This window comes from Corylus avellana, chromosome ca7 (genome assembly GCF_901000735.1).
Source record: "Corylus avellana chromosome ca7, CavTom2PMs-1.0".
Taxonomy (NCBI): domain Eukaryota; kingdom Viridiplantae; phylum Streptophyta; class Magnoliopsida; order Fagales; family Betulaceae; genus Corylus; species Corylus avellana.
This window is the reverse complement of record NC_081547.1, coordinates 2,317,270-2,337,961: the sequence shown is the minus strand read 5'-3', so window position 1 is coordinate 2,337,961 and position 20,692 is coordinate 2,317,270. Positions and strand designations below refer to the sequence as shown.

The window sequence follows — 20,692 nt, the reverse complement described above, 5'->3', positions numbered from 1 at the left end:
CGAAAGTGGTGTACGAGCCAACAGATACACTACACTTTGAGACGTGTTAGATCTGCAAAAACACCTTGGGTTGCGTCAAATCTCTGACTTCTGTGAGAGGGCGCGTGTGCATGCGCGAGTGGGGCCTGCTATGGATATCTATTTAATTCCGCTATCTATTCCTCGTTATCCAATAAATAAAAAGGTGCCTTTTTTTTTTCTTTCTTTTTTTTTTAGTTTTAACAAATAGTCCAAATTTTAAAAATAATTAAGGATAAAATTTACTTAATCTCTTCAAATTATCACTTTAATGGCAATTTACTTTTAAACTATCAATTACAACAATTTATCCCATAAACTATCAAAACAATGACAATATACCCAACACTGCAACAAAATGACAAAATTACCCCTATAAAATTTTCAATAAGACAGATTCCCTTACAATTTTGAAAAAAAATTAATTAATTTTTAGTATTTTTGTTTTTATTTTAGTAAGAGTAATTTTGTCATTTTATTAAAATTTGAGGTACATTGTCATTATTTTAGTAGTTTGAAGGATAAATTGTGGCAATTGATAGTTTATGAGGTAGATTGTCATTGAAGTGATAGTTTGAGGGAGTTAAGTGGACTTCAACCAATAATTAATTACTCTGTAAAAAAGAAAAAAAAAATTAATCTCTGCATTAAAAAAGTTAACAGTTAATTTGTTAAATCGGGTGGTTAAACTATCTTCTTATGGCGGGTTGGCTGCCTTTTTAAGGAATTTGATTTGTTCTTATATGACCCATTAATTAATTAATTAATTTTTTAACTTTTATTAAATTATCTGTCAAAATTTCAAATCATAAAAGAATCCATTTGTATTTATAACTTATTTTTATAGCGGATAAAATCCAAACCTAATTCTATCAGACCAACTTTTTTGATTTTGTTAAATTAAATTCAAATGGGTGGTTTTGATGCTGACGTGGACACTGAAAATTGGGATGCGACTTGCGAGTATGAGAGATTGAAAGACGTAAGATTCCCAACTTCTGTCTCTCCGTTTTATTTTTCCCTCTTTTCACATTCGTATTTTGTTTTTCAACTTTCACCGCGCAGTGGTAGGGCCAGTCGTGATTCGTGGACGATTTACGTGTTGATGCATTCCTCTCACATGTTATGTATGTGGCTTCCTAGTTCCTTCATATTCAATCGGTCCATGACTCTATATTGTTAGAATATGGTGGACGGTGAGAATATTCTTTCTCAGCAATTCAAAAGATTTATTCAGGCAGCGGACGCCATAAGATTTTTGAATTGTTAATTTTAAATTTAAACCATAAATTGTTCGAGTCTTTTATGAGTTCCACTTGTTCGAGTTTTTTATTTGTACGGTTGAAAATTGTGCTATATAACACGTGCAATACGGGCATTTCATTACATCGTAGTAAGTGCCTAGTTGTAAATGTTTTAGGTGGCTTCGTGAACGTACCATGTTAGCTTGGTCTCAAAATTGTTCATGCTCACATTATTAATTTGATAAATTTTACTCACCAACCAAAAATGGTTCAGGTTCTTGACCCTTGCTCTAATCGAAATGAAGGGCTACCATTCTGTCTCAAAGAAGAAATTAATTTGCTTAGTGTAGTAATTAACAAAATTATAAACCCCAACCATAGAGGTTGTGGGTTTCAACATCATAGCCGGCGGGCCGGCTGTGAAAGTCGAGTTCTAACTAATTATTTGTAGGATTCCACTTAATTTCTCAAAATATCTTCAGACCCCTTTACCAAACAAATTAAAGGGAGTCTTTATCAAGCAAATTAAGGACTTAGGCTAATTCTTATTCGCATGTTTGCTTACTGGTCAAACATGTTGTGGTCCTTTTGGAGGGTAAAAGGCCACCCTTCATAATGAATTTGCACCTAATTCATTATTGTGCTTGCATGCCGGACGTTCTGCCAACTTTGCAAGTATGGAAATTGAGAGGACTAGTTTTATAATATCATGTAATAAATATGTTCTCACGTTATATAAAAGTTTTTGCAAACTAACATATCATGTATATTATTAGATAAGTCCTCACCTACTCGGGTGCATATGGCAAGCATGTAAGGCCCCACTTACTCGCTCAGATGAACCGTAATACCGTAATACGGAGAGTTCATTGCATTCTATCCAAATCCAAGAAGGAATCCTAACCATATTTAGCTTTTGGGTTGACATCCTAGGCATGGTGACAGCATCTTCACAACAACCTATTCTAGGCCGAACAAAATTTTCACTAGCCCGACAGCACTTGCGGGTGACTGACTACTCTTCATGTACAATATTCCAATGGTGAAGGTGGGATTCTAACTAATTTCAAGTATTTCATTTTCTCCAATGTCGTCAAGTCTTTACCAATAAAGGAGTCAGGCTAATTCTTGTTCACTTTTTGTTGGTAGAGAATTTCTCTTCCTTTTCTCTTATTATGTCCCTCTTATCTCTTATTATCCGAGTTGTTCACATCATAAAGATGAATAAATCACATAGAGTAGATGAATTATAAGCGATTTTGAAGAACTTTAACCATAGCTAACGAGTCATTTTAAAGTAATCAAGCAAATGAGGCTTGCACTTTCCTCAAATTGATATAAGTCCTCTTACTCAACAAACTTTTTTACTTGGGGAGACTTAGAATTAAAATTTTTTTTTTAAAAAAAAATTCTTATTTGGGTTGAAGAGAGTTTTGACTTCTGATTGCTGAACTTATAAAGGGGTTACACTATTATTAATAGGAAGAAAAAAAATGAAGAAAAAAAAAGGGGGGCTACACCAACTTTACAAAATCAAATCAAATTCAATGGGCTTTCTCATATCCATTTCCTTACCTAAATTAGGCTGATCTATGAAAATGGGCTGGACCTATCGAGGTTGAAGTTAGTCCAAACTCGATCATGGAGTGGGGTTATATCGATATCAATGGACCTGCATTGATTTCTATTTTTATTTTTTATTTATTTTTTTTCGTTTTGATCTGCTCAATTGTTATGGTTAATCTTCAAGTTATGGTATCAACCTTTATCAATTCTTAACAAAAATTATTCCAAAAAAAAAAAAAAATTACAATGGAACAAGAAAAATACCAAAGCGTAAAAATCAGGACATCCTATTTGGGCAACATTATTATTTGCAAAAGTAATTTTACAAGTCTCTCATATGTCATTCAAAAAATGAAGTAGTTTTAAAATCATAATTTCATCAAAATTTAATAAAGACCAATGATGATTTTGAGTAAAAAAAACAAGAAAAAGAAGTGAGCCAACATCTATTTTGTAGTTATGTTCATTATGTACCTGGAAGCATATACTTTATGTCTAGGGACATGCATTATAGATGGCCGGGAAATTGAGGAATATATATGCTCGCTGCGTACAAAGGGACAATTTTCCTACGTACCCTACAAAAGTTGTATTATTTTCCGCTCTATATATCTATATGGAACAATCATATTCTCCTTGGACTAAAAGGTACCACTGGCACTGTGTAGATAAACCAGCTTCTGGAATTGCAGAGAAGGGTTTAATTAATGGTATGAAACATTAACAAACCATGAAAAGTTTTAATCCTTTGAACAGTAGCCCAACAATGGCCCTACACAGATTTGGCTCCTCTTCTACGAAGCTTCATCCATAGGGGCCGGTCTCGATCATTTTGCCATGTCACATGGTTTTCCTAGATGCAAATCATCGGACCCTGGCAACAGAGCATAAATCTCTCCACCCCCACTTGAAACAGAGACCGAAATTTTTGATGATCAGCTACAATGTCGAGCTTGTTCTCAGACTACTCAACTAGTCCTACCTTGTACTGCAGCGAAGTAGCCGCCGATGTGGTTTCCTCAAATGCCCACGTCTGTGAAGACCATGAATATTTTCATACGACTCTGGATTGGCTGCCGGACGATGAGAGCTCTATTGTTGGCATCTTCGATTCTGAGAACCATCAAATGCTGGAAATTGAATCAATACATCGCCTACGTGGAAATACTGCTGTTGTCGGCGCTAGAAAAGACTCTGTCAATTGGATGTTGAAGGTACATATAGTGCATCAAATATTTGGTTCTTGTATGATTTTTTTCATGATGATTTGCTTCTTGCAGGTGCATGCTTACTACAATTTTAGGCCTGAAACGGCATATCTTTCTGTAAACTATATGGATTGTTTTCTCGCCTCTCATACATTGCCGGTAATCATCATTGCTTACGTTAATTTCAGAATTCCACAACTAGGAATTGAAAATCACAATGTCTGGTGTTATGTGCAGCAAGGGAAAGGGTGGCCGCTGCAGCTGTTATCCGTTGCTTGCTTGGCCCTGGCAGCAAAAATGGAAGAAACAAGCGTGCCCCTTCTGTTAGACCTGCAGGTGAAGGGAAACAAATTCTTGTTCAAGCCCAAGACAGTTCAAAGGATGGAGCTTTTAGTCATGTCCAATCTCAAGTGGCGATTGCGCAGGACTACCCCTTTTGATTTTCTCCACTATTTCGTTGCTAAGCTTTCATGTCAGCTTGCCTCTCCACTAAATGATTGCAGCCAAGTTTTGTCCCGTGCCTCAGATCTTATTATCAGCACATGTCATGGTAATTCCTGCAGAATTAAAACTCTCTCTCTCTAATTATTGCTTACATGAATGTTTTTAACTGCAGTGATTGACTTCTTGGATTATCCTCCATCCTCAATAGCAGCAGCTGCCGTGCTATGTGCAACAGATCAAAATATGGAAGACCAGGAGTACTTGAGCTACTTCCATATGAGAGTAAGCAAAGTAAGCCTCTTTTTTCTTATTTCAAATCGTCAATATATAATATGCTGCTTCGTAAAACTACATTAATTTAGAAGCTATATATATCAAAGTAGAATCCACATGAGACGCATGCAGCATTGTCACTATGTCCTGTTTTTTGCTTCTACCAAGACCAGACACACACAAAGTGGTCCTGATAGAATTAACAAGATATAAGAGAAAGAGTGATATAGGCTGATAGCTATATCATACACGTGAAAAATGAAAATGACTGAAGCATTTGTACTTGTAATAAGTCCTAAAATGTGAAGTAACAGAAGAAGCATACAAATTTTCTTACAATAATAATTGGCCATGCTGGATATAGGAATTGGTGAAAAAATGTCGCAATCTTATGAAGCAGAAGAAGTGCTTGCTGCCACACATTAAACAACAAAAGTTGCAGCCAAGTCCTGTTGGCATGCTTGATGCAGCGATTGGCAGAAGCTGCAATGGTCAAAGAACTGGGCTAACAAGGATTTGAAGTCAAGCCAAGAGTCACCAGGGAACTAGCTAGTGCTGAAATTAATTAGATGTTTTTTTTCTTCTTCTTCTTTTTAATAGCCTCCCATTTCTTCAATTCTTTGAAGGATTCTTTTAATTAATTAGTTTGTGCGTGGCTACTGCAAGATGATTGTGATTTGTGAAGGAAGTTTTTTCAGATATGCAAACAATAATGATGTTTGACAATATTTACTTCGCATTGGAGTACAACATAAAGATTTGGATTCCTAATAATTTACTACTAGGATTGCTAGAATCCCTTTGGGGCCCAATTGTTCAAACAATTGGGGAGCTGCCTGGAACCTACTTGGATAGGTGGGCCTCATAAATTCTCTCATATTTGCTGCTTGAATTGCTAGCAAACTGAACAACAAAATTGCTTAGAATCTCTATCTATTTCGCATGACAAATTACTCTTGAAAGTCTATTAGTTATGTTAGAATATTATTTCATGTTAAGTTTTTATGATGAGTGGTTATTAATTAAGAAGGTATTAAAACAAAAGTCCTGAGTTCAAACCTTAACTTTATAATTTACCCCGATGATTTAACTAGTTAACGCATAGATAAGAAGACTTTAAATATAAGTTATTGCCTAGATCCTGACAATTGCTGGTTGAAAATATTGACTCATTCTTCATACAACCATCTGTTTGTCTGAATAACATGTTCAGAGATAACTTGCCAAAAAAAAAAAAAAAAAAAAAAAAAACATGTTCAGATATGTTGACTTGAAGGAGTACCCCTTCAACCTTTTTCCCCTTGTCATTAGCCATATAAGGATTATTGGCTTTATATATGACTTTGCATTGTTTCTCATTAACTAATAAAAAACAACAGCAAATTATCATCTGTTTGTCTCATTTGGCTAATCATTATATGCGATGAAAATGATCAAATAATGGAGACATGCAAGATTTTTTTTTTTTTTTTTTTAATTTTTTTCACACATGACAGGCAGAGCAAAAATTATATTTTTTGGCGCAGACAAAAATAACACTATGATAGTTGTTTATATGTTGTATAGAATTCTGAATATCCATATGTCACTGCAACAAAATAATGTTGTCATGACCTGGAATGTGTCAAATGTTGTCATGAACTCCAATGTGTCATAGCTCTACTGTCACTAGGAAAGGAATCGGGATTTTTTGTGTAGAAAATTTGAACCTATGTAAATAAATAAGCATAGAATTTCCAACCTGAGAGAAGATGGCACTCCCAAAATGGGTCTCATCTGCAAACAAAAGCCTGCAACTCCCTTTGTTTTTTCTGGGTTAATAGAATTTTTGACAGAAGCATGAAACATGCATGCGAGGGGAGGGGCTAAAAGACAGAAGCAGGGAAGGATCCTAGGAGGTAGCTGTATCCTGTAGGGCATGTTCAATGCTGGACAAACATTGCCATCACTGTGAAAAGTGATCACATGCAAATTCGTTTTTTGATGCTTGGGACATTTTCATCGATTTACGAGTTCACTTGCAAAGATTAACTGATGTGAAAAAGGAACCTTCTCGATCTAAGTTCTCTTTCCGGATCGCAAGAGGCACCAATTCGGTAATTAGAAAGAGATAAATGTAATTTTTCCAAATAACTGTTTAACGTAATATCATAAAAGCGGTGCTGAGTTAAAACCTTGATTTTATTGTTTATTTCTCATTCTAAATAAATATTTTACGTGAGAGAAATTGTGTTAAAATATTAATTAAATAATTAAATTTATCATTTTATATAAGTAAATAAATTATAATTTAACATATTCAAAAATATATAATATATATAATGTTACCAAGCCAATAGATTTGGTCTCTAGCAAATAGTTGAGTCGAGATGTGTGTAGGAGTTACCAATCACATCCTAAAGAAGTGAATTGATTCGGATGGAAAATGCGAAAATGATAGGATAATTATTGCAAACAATGTTAGGGGTCCATCGATTCTACCATGCACTTGCTGCGTTACTTCCACTCGAAAGTTGCAGAACGTACAGTTAAAGTAGCCATTAATTTCATTCAAACTATGATTCTTTTGAATAAATATCCATGTAGGGAAGTACCATTATATTGTACTCGAAAGATCAAAACTACAATTATATTGGGTTTGTGTTCGAAAGTTTATTTCATTTTGGTTTATAAGATATATACTTTTTTTTTAATCGGGAGTGATAACAATACTCATTCTAACTCTTTTCTTATTCAATTATAAAAAAAATAAAATAAAAAGCTAATATATAGTACTTGTAACTTTTTTTGTTTTTAAATGTCTACAAATGAGGAGAATAATGAGAGAAAGGAGATTCAAAATAGTGATTTATACTTTATAAGGCGTCATCCTCATCGATTGAGTTATGCTTTAATTTGAAAATACAGCAGTTGTACCTTGACTCTTAAGTTATGCAAAAATTTCTTGTATTTAATCATACGTACGGTTTTTGTTTGGGAATTAGGACCCTATGCATTGGATTGAGTTTGTCTAGAGCAGACATGTTGTTACAACTGAAGATTAGTCACGCGTTAGCAAATGTTGATGTCATAAATAGGTATTTAATGTAAGATTCTTATGTATGTATCTATGATGTTGTAACCTGACTAATCTCGTAGTTTCAGCTGTGATTTTCTCAAAGCTTTATGATTTGCAATGCACGAGCTTTATGCTCGTAATCCTTCTTCAATTAATAATTAATGAGACCAGAATGATTTCCCCTTTCAAAAAAAAAAATCCTTACCAATTCATTTGAACTGAAAAATATCCAATTAGTTATATTGAGAGGGTATTTTTATTTTCTCAACAAGTGAAAAGACAAAAATATCCTTCCAATATAACTAACTGAATACTTTCCGTTTTTAATATAACTAATTGAATACTCTCCATAAGATATTGTTCCTTTTTCTGGAGTATTCAGAAAGTGTGTTGAGCTAAAAGAAAATTTATTGGGCTATTTGTGCGGGCCTACATCTAAAGAGCATGCCTACCTAGTATGGGCCTTATGCAGTAGCCCAATTGTGCGGTGAGTTAAGGACACATTGTGAAAGCCTGCGAAGTTTGTACTTATTTGGAAAGACCAAAGTTGTGTGTCAAAGATGTTTATAGCATCCATCTCAGCCTTTGATTTTAAAAATTTTGTAGATTTGATAATTTAAACCAAAGAGTCTTCAAGTTGGATTTCATGAAATTTGATAACTTGTTTATGGTTGATAAATTTTTTTAAAAAATATCCTTTAATTTTTTTTTTCCCAATAAAGTGTATGTTCCTTATAAATGCAAACTCCATGATCAGGGCCTACGAGAAATTCTAGAAGTCTTCCTCTTGAGTTTCTACAAAAATAATATTGTTATTAAAATTATTATTTGGTCAAAATTTAATAATTGTTGAAATAATGATTATGGGGGAATATAAGCGGAAGCAATATAGAAAATAAACACAAATAACTTACAGGTGGTTCGGTGTTAGACACCTACGTCCACCACTCGGAATACCCTAAGGGCTACATTGTGCTCATTAACTTAATTTGTCTATAATACAAAGGTCCCTATTTATAGGGTAATGTCTAAATATAAATTTGGTAATCAAATCTCCTTGATTTGATTACAATCCCAATATATGATTACAATCAACCCATAAATAAAGAATATTTTAATATCAGCATAATTATGGAATATATGGAAAATATAATATATTTTTCATATATTCTAACATCCCCCCTCAAACTCAAGGTGGAATATTCTGGAACCTTGAGTTTGAAATCCGAAACAATGATGACAGCGGTGGTGGAGGCAGGGAACGGGCCGTAGATGATGACGACTACCGGAAGAGATAGAGGCTGGCGGGCGGCTAGCGACTGCTGCAGATGGCTGGTGAATGCAGATTCAAAAGGCCTGACAACGGGTCAAACTCCAAAATGGGCCGACAACGGGCCAGGGCTGACAATGAGCCAAACTTCAAAAGGGCCCGACAACGGGCTAGGGCTGACAACGAGCCAAAAAATAAAATGGGCCGACAACGGGCCAAGACTGACAACGAGCCAAAAATAAAAAAGGGCCGACAACGGGCCAGGGCTGACAATGAGCCAAAATTAAAAAAGGGGCCAACTACTGGCCAGGGCTGACTATGAGCCAAAAAAAAAAAAAAAATGAGCCCACTTGGACGGTTATCAGATCGGCGCACCAAATCTGACCGGCGCGTGGCGCGCGTGATGTGTCCACTTGGACAGCTTCTTCTTCCTTCCTTTTTTTTTTTTTTTTTTCTTCACTTGGCTGACACCTTCTCTTTTCTTCTTTTCTTCTTTTTCTTTTCTTTCTTTTCTCTCTCCTCACTCCATGCCACACGCAGCAATTTTTATTTTTTATTTTTTTTTATTTTTTTTTCAACCTTTCAACATAACTTTAACATACCTAACTCCCAAATCCTAATGATTTATCAGAATTTACCCACAAAACCCAAAGATTCAGCAGAACTTACCCACAAAATCAATATACGAAGGTGACCCACATCCCCATTGCATATTGTATAAACCTCATAGGTGGAGGAGCTTTTAAGGTCGTCTCTTAGCTATGTTACAGCGCCTGGCAGCCGTATAAATCATCTCCCACAACTTGCAGTTTGCAATTTTGCTAGCTTTCTCGCACCTTTGATAAACCTTGGGATTTCTCTGCTTGCGACTGCGAACAGTATGCAGGCCAGTGAAGTGGAGGTCGGTTGCTGGCTGACGGTGGGTGGAGTCATGGCGTCTCGACTGAAGCCGGTGTTGGCTGTCAAGAGCAGAATCAGGCCGAAGCCGTGGCAACCGACGGGGAAGTGGATCTGGCCGGAGAAGTGGATCAACGAAAACTGGTGTTGGTTGTGTGTAGCTAGCGGTGGTGGGAGTCATCTGACGGCAACGCGGGTGTTGGCTATCAGGAGTATACAGGCCAGTGAATATCTGGATTAATTTGGGATTTGGTGGTTGTGGCTGAACCCGCAGAAACTTTGGGCGGAGCGTGGTGGCCGGAGGTGGCACGTGATTATTGAAGACCACAAGAAATTGGCTTCGATACCATGTTGAAATAATGATTATGGGGGAATATAAGCGGAAGCAATATAGAAAATAAACACAATGAACTTATAGGTGGTTCGGTGTTAGACACCTACGTCCACCACTCGGAATACCCTAAGGGCTACATTGTGCTCATTAACTTAATTTGTCTACAATACAAAGGTCCCTATTTATAGGGTAATGTCTAAATATAAATTTGGTAATCAAATCTCTTGATTTGATTACAATCTCAATATATGATTACAATCAATCCATAAATAGAGAATATTTCAATATCAGCATAATTATGGAATATATGGAAAATATAATATATTTTCCATATATTCTAACAATAATGATCAATCACAAATTTAATGGTAATTTTAATAGTCACATCATTCTTGAAATGACTTAAGAGGAACACAAAAGAAAATTGTAGTATTACTCTCCCCCACCACTCACTTTTTTTTTTTAAAAAAATAATGGATAAGATAAGTTTCATTAAAACTAAAATAAATATATAAGAGGGGGGCGCGGACGGTAATAAATACCATAGTAAAGAAGTACAAAGATTAAAAGACGGGCGGACAAATTGACTCGGTCTAATATATTTTTTGCACGAAGGTAAAAACAGGAGTCTTCGATTGACAGTTTTTGAAGAAGTTCAAAAGAACAAGAAGGAAGCTTAGATCAGTTGGATGCCACATCAAAGAGATTTGCTTGTTATGAAATTGATTGGATTAGACGTGTTGAAGAGAAACTTCGCTCCAAAGGCCAGCGAGAGAGACGTGTACATTAATTATTACACGGGTGGCATTACATGATTCAATTATGAATTTAAAAAATGAAAAATAATAGATATTTTTTTTAGTATTCTTCTGTGTTTTTTTTTTTTTTTTGGTTTTTCGAATTGTAATATAATTTTTAAAATAATAAATGAATTAAAAATTAATAATAATAATTTTAAATTTAATAATAATTTTAAAAGACACATCACAATTAAAAAAAAGAAAGAAAACATAAAAGAATATCACATTTCTCTTAAGAAAAATATATATGAACGAAGATAAATGGAAAATAATAATAACATTTCTCACCAGATATGAAGGAAGAAAAAAAAACAACAAATAGTGAAGAAGGCAGAGAAGAAGGCGGTCGAACCTCCCTCCAAAACCACTCAAAAGCATGAGAACTGGGGGCACGATCTTAACCGTTCATTTTTTTCAAAAAAATATATTTCAACACACGCATGAGAACTGAACCGGCCATTTCCAACACTAGCTTCCAAAATTGATGGACAGCAAGACTGCCAAAGATGACGAATTCCTGACATTTTTATTATTATTATCTTTCATATAATAAATTTGGGTCCACAGAGAAGTCCCCAAAATATCTCCAAATTTTTTTTAACCAGAAAAAATCTGGGGATCTTTTTGTTTCTCAGAAGTCATATTCCCCGACACCCTGCCAGCCAGAGGCCCAACAAACTCTTACTTCGGCATCTCCGCATCTCAGCGAGGAATCTCTCACACCATATAATTTGTTGACATCGAAATTTCTTGTGGGTGTTTCCAACAGCCAAGAACTATCGATCAAACCGTGCCCATCGTGTCATTATATGTAGGTCGTTTAGATTTTCCCGTTGTTTTTTTTCCACTCCCTTTGGCTTCTAATTCAACAGTACTAATTTATTGCCGCTTTTCCTGAAGATACTGATTAAATCCCCGGCTGGAATATCTTATTACTTAAAGAAGATATAAAAGAACCTGAAGAATTTCCATCTGGGGCTTCGTTCAAGCCTGGTGGTTCTTCGATTTCAGGTACTTTCTGTTGTTTTTCTCATCTGGGTTTTCACTCGCTTGACTCATTTCTTTTCATTTTACCATAAATTTCGGTTCTTTGCAAATCGTTTGAAAAGAATAAAGATTTTTGAAATTAGCGGGATTGCTGTATTATGCTGAGCTGGGTGGAGCTTTTGGCCTTAAATGATGACAATTAACGCTGCACAAGACACTCAACAAATTTAATATATATATATATATATAGGTCGTTTTCTCTCTCTTTTTCAACAAAGAAAGAATATAAAAATGTTTGAGAAAAAATATTTAAATTAAATATTTTTAATAAAAGTGAGTAGTAAAATTAGAAAAATGTGATTTTTTAGCGAAAATTTTGGTGGGCCGGATGTTTAGATTTTGGATTTTCATTTGTTTCCTACATTTTCTCGGCGGCCAAACAGAGAATTGTTTTTCCGTTGAATTATATTTGTGTATTGGATTTATCAGAGGATGGATGATCCTCATCAAAGTGGTGAGGATATCAAAGAACCTTCTGAAGCGATGGAGAATCATCAGACACTTTCTCCAAAGGAAGGGAAAGGAACGAGATTGTGGAAGAAGGTGAAGTACCAGCTGGTTGAATACCACTCTTTGCCTGGGTATTTGAGGGACAATGACTTCATTGTGGGCCATTACCGGTCCGAATGGCCATTGAAGCAGGTCTTGCTTAGCATGTTCACCATTCACAATGAGACGCTAAATGTTTGGACGTAAGGCTTACTGTTCCTTCATTTTCTACGGAGTTCATTTATTATTCATGTTGTGAATGTAATGGAAATCTTTTGGTTGGAGATAACTGAGGAAAGAAGAGTTTTAGTTGTGTGTAATCATTTTTTTTTTGTGAAATGGGAGTTGCTGAAAAAAGAACTTAAGTATGAAATGCAAACAATTTTCTTTCTTCTATTGTTTCTCGAAAGGAATACGAATGGAAGAAATTTGCTAATTGACTGGAAGTGTCCTCAAAGTTATAAAGATTTAGGGTTATAATGACAAAGTTAGAACGTTTGAAGTGTTATGGTTTCATTTCATTGCACGTGGATTAGTGCAAACCATTATCCCAATCCAAACTTCTTTGTGGAATCTAACAAAACTTGCCTGATATGGATTAGTTGATTTTAATTTTCTTTGATAAGTAGATTAGTTAATGGTTTACAAGAAAGTTATCAAATAACATATAACACAATAGAAAAGAGGTAAATATGGCGGTCGAAAAGGATAAGTCGCCAAGATTCTATGGAACTAAATAGCATTTCCTCGCCGCATAAACAAACATGGAGGATGAGGTCTGTGGGTCAATCTTGTGTGGGTGGGTGAGTCTTAACAATTAGAGAGATGTGTGGATTGACTATGATACTAAATTTGGTAATGAGTTTCTATTTCGTTAGGATAAATCCTGGTTTGCTTTCTTTTCTTTCTGCAACATATATTCACTACATCCCTATAGAATAGGCTGTTGGCAGGATTGATGCTTGATTCGCAGTTCAGAGATACAAAGATTCCCTTGCCGCATGAACTTTTTTAACAGTAAGCTTATGCATTTTGTACAGGCATTTGATTGGGTTCTTCTTCTTCCTTTGCCTGACCATATACACTGCAATGAAGGTTCCAAAAGTTGTAGATCTTCACGCTCTACAACATTTTCCTGATGTGCTGAAAAAGGCCGACCTTCACAAACTGCATGCAGAACTCTTGACATGCCTCCCTTCCTTGCCCAACATGCCTGATCTGCACAGACTTAGGGAGGAGTTAAAGACTACACTGCCTTCAATGGATTTGCTTCCATCACTCTCGGGTTGGAGTGTCATGGATATCCTATATAATTGTCTGCCTCATCGATTTTCCAGTGGCAACCATACTGATGTTTGCGTTTTGGTAATTCTATTATCCTCAATGCTTGAAAGCTGGTGGTAATCTTAAAAGATTATTGCTCATTTGCTTGACTGTTTTTAATTATTTTTGGTATTCGTTTATGTTTGTCCTTGTGGCAGTATTTCACAGAAGTTCTTTCTCTGATTTTTCTTGGCACAACATATAGTTTTTTATGTTGAAAATATTCTCTCTTTCATTCTATACTAAGAGTTTTGTGTTAAAATGCAATTAATCCCAATTCCAGCCAGTTCCTGAGTCTATGACAGATATTTTTTGAACTGATTAACAAATCAAGTGTAGTTTATTGGATGATGTGATTAGGAAGTCTGTATTGAGAGGGTTTGATCCTGAATGGGGATGATAAAATGGCTGTGTTACTTAGAAGTGGTTGTGGTACTAGGTAAAGACTACCAACTGTGAATTTGAAGATTGAAGAAAGCATTGACATCGTTTGTCAGAGAGAAATTGAAATCCAGGCTTTAATAGTTTCTGGATAGATGTGTTGAGGGATCAACTTATTGACAGAAAATATGGAATTCTGGTGAGGTTTTTCGTGTAGTAGCAGTTGTGGTTGAAGTAGCAAAATGTATCTTAGTAATGCATGTCTGTTATAATTGCATTACATGTTGATATATTTCCTACCAATATGCCATCCACTTTGAAGTATCACAACACCATAGTTCCATGAACGCGTTGTGGTGTGGATGGATGTGGCTTGGCTATGTCCGAGAGACTTCACTTTTGGAGATTTGGGATGGTCATAATATTTATAGAACAAAAAGGGAAAGAAGAAACGGAGAAGGAACAATGTTACACCTCTTGTGAGAAAATTTAATTTTGTGGTGGTTGATTAGAAATGTGGTCTTGGCACCTGTATGAACTTTATATTTTTGGACCCTCTACACCAAAGACAATATAGTAGAACCTCTTTGATGCTGGTTGTTCACGATTCTTTTGGGATGGTGATTCTTTCATAATGCTCTCACTAACTGCTCATAAGTTGTCATTACTTCAGCACTTTTGTGTTTTTTTCTTTCTACCACTGAAGCTTCTTTTTTTCCCTCTTTTTATTTTTTATTTTTTATTTTTATTTTTTATTTTTTTATTTTTTTATGGCCTGATACAACAAAAGTTTCACATCACTAGTCTATGCAAATCTTTAGGGCCATAGTAGTCAATAATTTCCTGCTGGAACCAAGGTGTTAATAGGTTCTTGGTGAGAAAAATAGTACATAATTGTAGGTTCTGGTGCAATTAGTGAGAGGATAAATAATTGAAATCATTCTTAGTCACATAAAGGATGTTCTTTGACTTCTTTCTTAAAGCTACATGCAGCTAATATCTTTTTCTTCCGATTAAATGCAGCGTAGCATGAAGGAAGACTTGGCGAACATTATAGCACCTCTGATGGTGAGACCAATCACGCGGTGGCCATTTTTTGCATTTTTGGGTGGGGCCATGTTTTGCTTGCTGGCTAGCAGCACTTGCCACCTACTCTCTTGCCATTCTGAACGTGTATCATACATCATGCTCAGGCTTGATTATGCTGGAATTGCTGCCCTTATATCTACCTCCTTCTACCCTCCTGTTTACTACTCCTTCATGTGCGACCCCTTTTTCTGCAACCTCTACTTGGGATTTATAACCCTCTTGGGAATTGCCACAGTTTTAGTTTCTCTCCTGCCAGTCTTTCAAACCCCAAAGTTCCGAGTCATTCGTGCATCTCTCTTCTTTGGCATGGGCTTCAGTGGGATAGCACCAATCCTGCACAAGCTTATCCTGTTCTGGGGCCAACCTGAGGTTCTCCGCACAACTGGATATGAGTTGCTGATGGGAGCATTCTACGGGCTTGGAGCTCTGGTTTATGCCACAAGGATTCCTGAACGATGGATGCCGGGGAAATTCGATATTGCAGGGCACAGCCACCAACTATTTCATCTATTAGTAATTGCTGGAGCGTACACCCATTATCGTGCAGGTTTGGTTTATCTCAGGTGGCGTGATCTTCAAGGTTGTTAGTTGTGAATCACGATAACATTTACTGGTTAGTGAGGTCTTGTTTATTGTAATTTTAAATTATTGTGGGAGTTGAGGTTCTCTCCAATAATCACTTCTGTAAATTTGCACATTCAACCAAATGTGGAATTTGATAGTTGGTTTTCAGCAGAATAGGAAAATTGGAATCAAATGGTGCGCACCGATTAAGGTTGGATCTGTGTCGATCAATGATTCTGAATTTGTATGAATAAATTTGTTTGTAATGGGATGGTTTGGGAAAAATAAGATGCAGAGTCTGCTGCTGTGGTAATTGATAAGTGTTGTACTCATGTTCTAGTTGGATTTGTAGACTTGACAATGCTTCTGAATTCATAATGGATGAGTGGTTTTGTGATGGGATAATATGGGCAAAATTTTGGGTAGATTCCAACATTATCCACTCAAAGATGTGCATTAACAATTTCTAGCACATTCATTTATCATATTCTCTATTTGGTCGTCTTATTCTGGCTTAAGAACCTTCCACCACCACCACTCCACACTACAAGAGAAGTAGTGGACAAAAGAAAATGCAACTTTACTTCTCAGCAAGAATCTATTCTCTCATCTCATTGCTATAATATTCAAAGTACAGAAATGAGAAGATAGGAGAGCAGCTTTGTGTGGATAATGTTGGATGAGTATTATTCTCTCAGCAAGCATGTGGTAAAAGGGTTGAGAAAGTTAACAATTTGAAGTGATGCTTTCATTGAGAGTCGAACTCAAGACCTCCCGCTTACTAAACGGGTGCTCTAACCAACTGAGCTATGAAAGCTCGATGGTGGCTCAATCCAGTAAACATTAATAAAAAGCCTTTGTAGAGATAATACATAACAATGTCACTTTCTGTATCCAAAAATCCCGCCATAATCTCCGCCATAAATCATCCGCCAACGTAGCGAAAGTCTAACCAAATCTTCTGTCTCCCTCCCTAAAATACCTTCCAAATATGGCACCAAAGCATTAAACTCTCATTGGTCCACAGCAAGACAGCAACCCCATATTAGGCAAAGTTCTGAGACCGCCCACCCTTGAAAACCTTCAAAAATGGCCTCGCTTTTTTCCTCTTCTCCCCCATGGCCCCCAAAGCCACCTTCCCTACCAAAGCCTGCGCGTCCCTCTCCAATGCCTTTCTCTTTCTCGGTGGATCAGTTTTGCTTCTTCTACTCCTTTCCCTCTTCTGGCCCGTCCTAAACCCTATCCCTTATTTCGAGTCCAATCTGACAGAACCAAATGGGTCTGACCCGCCTGACCCGAACTTCTACGACGACCCGGAGCTGACCTACTCCGTTGACAAACCCGTGAAGAATTGGGACGAGAAGCGCAGCCATTGGCTGAAGCATCACCCCTTGCTCGCCGCCGGAGCACGCGATCGGATTCTGGTTGTTACGGGATCACAGGCGACCCCTTGTAAGAACCCCATCGGCGATCACCTGCTCCTCAGGCTCTTCAAGAACAAGCTCGATTACTGCCGAATGCATGGCTACGATTTGTTCTACAACAACGCCTACCTGCACCCCAAGATGAACTCTTATTGGGCCAAGCTCCCGGTGATCCGGGCCGCCATGATTGCCCACCCGGAGGTCGAGTGGATCTGGTGGGTCGACTCTGACGCCGTGTTCACCGATATGGAGTTCAAGCTCCCACTAGGCCGCTACAAGGCCCACAATCTCGTGGTCCATGGGTGGCCCAATATGGTCTATGAGGACAAAGATAACAAGAGCTGGACGGGCCTCAACGCTGGGGTGTTTTTGATCAGGAATTGTCAGTGGACAATGGACCTGATAGATGTATGGGCTTCCATGGGCCCTAAAAGCCCAAACTACGAGAAGTGGGGCCGGGTCCTTCAAACGACGTTTAAAGACAAGCCGTTCCCGCTCCCAGACGACCAGTCGTCCCTGATTTATTTGCTCTTCACGAATAAACCCAAGTGGGGGGACAAGACCTACTTAGAGAGCGAGTACTACTTCCAAGGGTATTGGATAGGGTTAGTGAAGATGTATGATAATGTCACCAAGGCGTACATGGAGATGGAGATTCATGCGCCCATGTTGAGGAGGAGACACGCAGAGAAAGTTAGCGACTATTACGCTGCGTTGAGAGAGCCATACGTCGAGGACGCGGGTTATGAGAATGGGAATGTTAGGAGGCCATTTGTCACGCACTTCACGGGGTGTCAGCCATGTAACGGGGAACATAATCCTCTGTATGTTGGGGACACGTGCTGGAATGAGATTGAGAGGGCCTTGAATTTCGCGGACAATCAGGTGCTTCGCAAGTATGGGTTTTTGCACCCCGATCTACTGAATTCCTCCTTGGTGGCTCCTCTACCATTTGATTACCCCGCCTGATCGGTCATAATGATCGAAGGTACGAACAATAATATATGGTATGTTTAGATTTAGGATAGACATCAGCTGGATGGTTAGTAATTTGGATGTTAAATATGATGTGAGAGTTTTTAGTTGGACATAATAACAATTCTCTCACATTTACTGTTTGAATTGATAGCCATTCGAATAAATTGTTAAAAATTCGGATCCGAGTCCTAATTTTAGTCACAATTAAACTGAATTGGAACATATGGACATGTGTGATATAGGCGCGGATATTTGGTGATGAGATTTGTAAATAAATAACAAGAAAAATTAATCAAAGGCAATTCAATACTTCAAGGGGCAATCTTTCATCTAACATACGGCTATAAGCTCATGACTTTCGATGCAAATGCTTATGATGCCTTTCACTAGAATACTAACAAGTTTTAAATACAATACCGAATAACTACCTATTACCCACAGCATAGAATAACTCCTACGGTTTAGACTCACTGACACTTAATTTCTCTTGAGACAACTACCATACTAACAATAATTGCCCATAAACAATTAATCCCAATTACGTAACTCACAACTACTAAACACATTAATTCTATTAACTACTAATTAAATACTGTTGTACATTGAACTAAATTCAGGATCTTTAAAGAAGTAGAAAAAAATAGAAAATAAATCAATTACACAAAACATTAAGATTTAAGTGGTTCGGCTTAACAAGTTTATTTTCATTAGGGTAAACAATTCGGAAAATATTTACTATCAAAAGATAAAGTACAAAGAATAACATGAAGAAACCTATTCAAAACCCAAAGCCCCATTAATACACCAAAATTGCACTCTCACCCAAAAGAAAGAGAGACAACAAAAAACTAACACAAGAATTCTCTTTTTCTCTAAGTGTAGTAAGACGCAACAAAGTGAAAAAACTTTAGTGAAATAGTACAACCATTGTTGTGTTGCAAAGTCTTTCTTTTATAAGGCCTTAAGTCCATCAAATAGCAAACTCCAAAATCAACTTGGAGTAATTCAAGTTGAGCCCCACTACTAGACTTGAGTAATTCAAGTCATACCACAACAAATACATTAACCATGATTAGGCCCATAACAACGTGTTGATGGGGTTAGGAGAAAGAAAAAAAAAAGAAGCCAAATCCACTTTTCAAAATCATGTTACTTCTTGGTCTCTAATTTGTTTGTATACTTGATTGGCCAAAAAGTTTGAAATGGCTTGTGTAGTTTTGTATGTTTATGCTATTATTATTATTATTATTTTATTTTTTATTTTTTATAAAAAATCGGTGTTTGGGCAGACTTAAAGATCCATGAGGATGATCACAAATCTGACCTTTGAGAGAGGCGTAATTCCTCTCTTCTAGAATGGACTATTGATTTTCTTTCTTTTTTTTTTTCCTTTTTTTGTTTTTATTGAGAAAATTGCGTATAGCTATATCTTTCTTTCTTTACACGTCAAGGAGACATTTGGATTTAGTGTCAAATGAATCTGTGCGAATCTTCTTCAAGTTTGAGAATTCCTGAATTTAGGGCTTCAAGCGAGATAATTAAGGAGCAAATCATGATTCTAAATTTAAGGGTGGATGTAGCTAGAAGAAACACAAATCATCTTCAACAGTATATTAGATAATTGATAGACATCCTTAATAATTTGTCGTCGAGGAGTAGTAATTCAGACCGCAAATAGGAGAAAAATAGCACTTTTGAGCTCACTTGTCCGAACAAGTAAGTTTCGAACGGCCAGTATTCGAACAGACTAACTCCATAAAAGCTCTCTTATATAAATTTTTTCATATTTGTTGTCCAAATTGATAAATGACACCTAGTTTAGTTTGATAAATTCTGTAAAAAATAAAAAGAGAAAAGAAAAGAAATATCCTAAGTATTGCACCTTACTACTCATTGGTTGCTTGGAGAGAATGGCGAGAGAGGTGAAAGAGTGATACTGTGATAGTGTGAGAATGACGATTTGGTTGGTGAGGATGGCAATAGGTATTGGCAATGGAAAAGAGAGAAGTTTTTAGTTTTTCTAAACTAGAGAATGACGTGTCATAATATAATATCATATCCTATCTCAATCCATATTGTGGTTTTGGGAAAAAAAGTAGGTTGGTTTGTGTGTTTTTTCCTTCATTTTCTCGCTTTTAGCTATGAGAGCGTACTAGTATCTTTGCTTTTGAAGGCTTAAAATAGTGCATGATTGGAGGATAATTCCCACTTTCAGTAACTTTTGTGTGATGGAGGCATCATTTTGTTGGGTGGGTTGCCTCGTGTTACTATAAAGAAGTGACCTA

General features: G+C 36.6%; 3 protein-coding genes and 1 non-coding gene across 5 annotated transcripts; 3 read left to right on the top strand and 1 right to left on the bottom strand.

Annotated features, from left to right (window-relative positions):
• The first annotated feature begins 3,748 nt into the window (after positions 1-3,748).
• Positions 3,749-5,436, top strand: LOC132188601 (cyclin-D1-1-like). The gene is made up of 5 exons (XM_059603109.1): positions 3,749-4,042; positions 4,109-4,195; positions 4,274-4,586; positions 4,653-4,771; positions 5,118-5,436. Exons 1-5 carry the CDS (start codon positions 3,773-3,775, stop codon positions 5,271-5,273), a joined length of 945 nt encoding a protein of 314 aa, XP_059459092.1. The 5' UTR covers positions 3,749-3,772; the 3' UTR covers positions 5,274-5,436.
• Positions 5,437-11,713: 6,277 nt separating this feature from the next.
• Positions 11,714-16,490, top strand: LOC132186924 (heptahelical transmembrane protein 4-like). 2 transcript variants are annotated; one of them, XM_059601042.1, is made up of 5 exons: positions 11,714-11,923; positions 12,013-12,123; positions 12,589-12,851; positions 13,689-14,013; positions 15,376-16,490. In XM_059601042.1, the coding sequence occupies exons 3-5, from the start codon at positions 12,592-12,594 to the stop codon at positions 16,027-16,029; spliced, it is 1,239 nt and encodes a 412-aa protein (XP_059457025.1). In that variant the 5' UTR covers positions 11,714-11,923; positions 12,013-12,123; positions 12,589-12,591; the 3' UTR covers positions 16,030-16,490. The 2 variants fall into 2 exon arrangements, with proteins under 2 accessions (XP_059457025.1, XP_059457026.1); XM_059601043.1 differs by lacking the exons at positions 11,714-11,923; positions 12,013-12,123 and having other exon boundaries at positions 12,139-12,851.
• Positions 16,491-16,748: 258 nt separating this feature from the next.
• Positions 16,749-16,822, bottom strand: TRNAT-AGU (transfer RNA threonine (anticodon AGU)). Its single transcript has one exon. It is a non-coding gene; the product is annotated as a tRNA-Thr (tRNA).
• Positions 16,823-17,039: 217 nt separating this feature from the next.
• On the top strand, positions 17,040-18,497 carry LOC132188417 (galactomannan galactosyltransferase 1-like). Its single transcript, XM_059602861.1, has one exon. It carries the CDS (start codon positions 17,124-17,126, stop codon positions 18,396-18,398), a length of 1,275 nt encoding a protein of 424 aa, XP_059458844.1. The 5' UTR covers positions 17,040-17,123; the 3' UTR covers positions 18,399-18,497.
• The last annotated feature ends 2,195 nt before the right edge of the window (positions 18,498-20,692 follow it).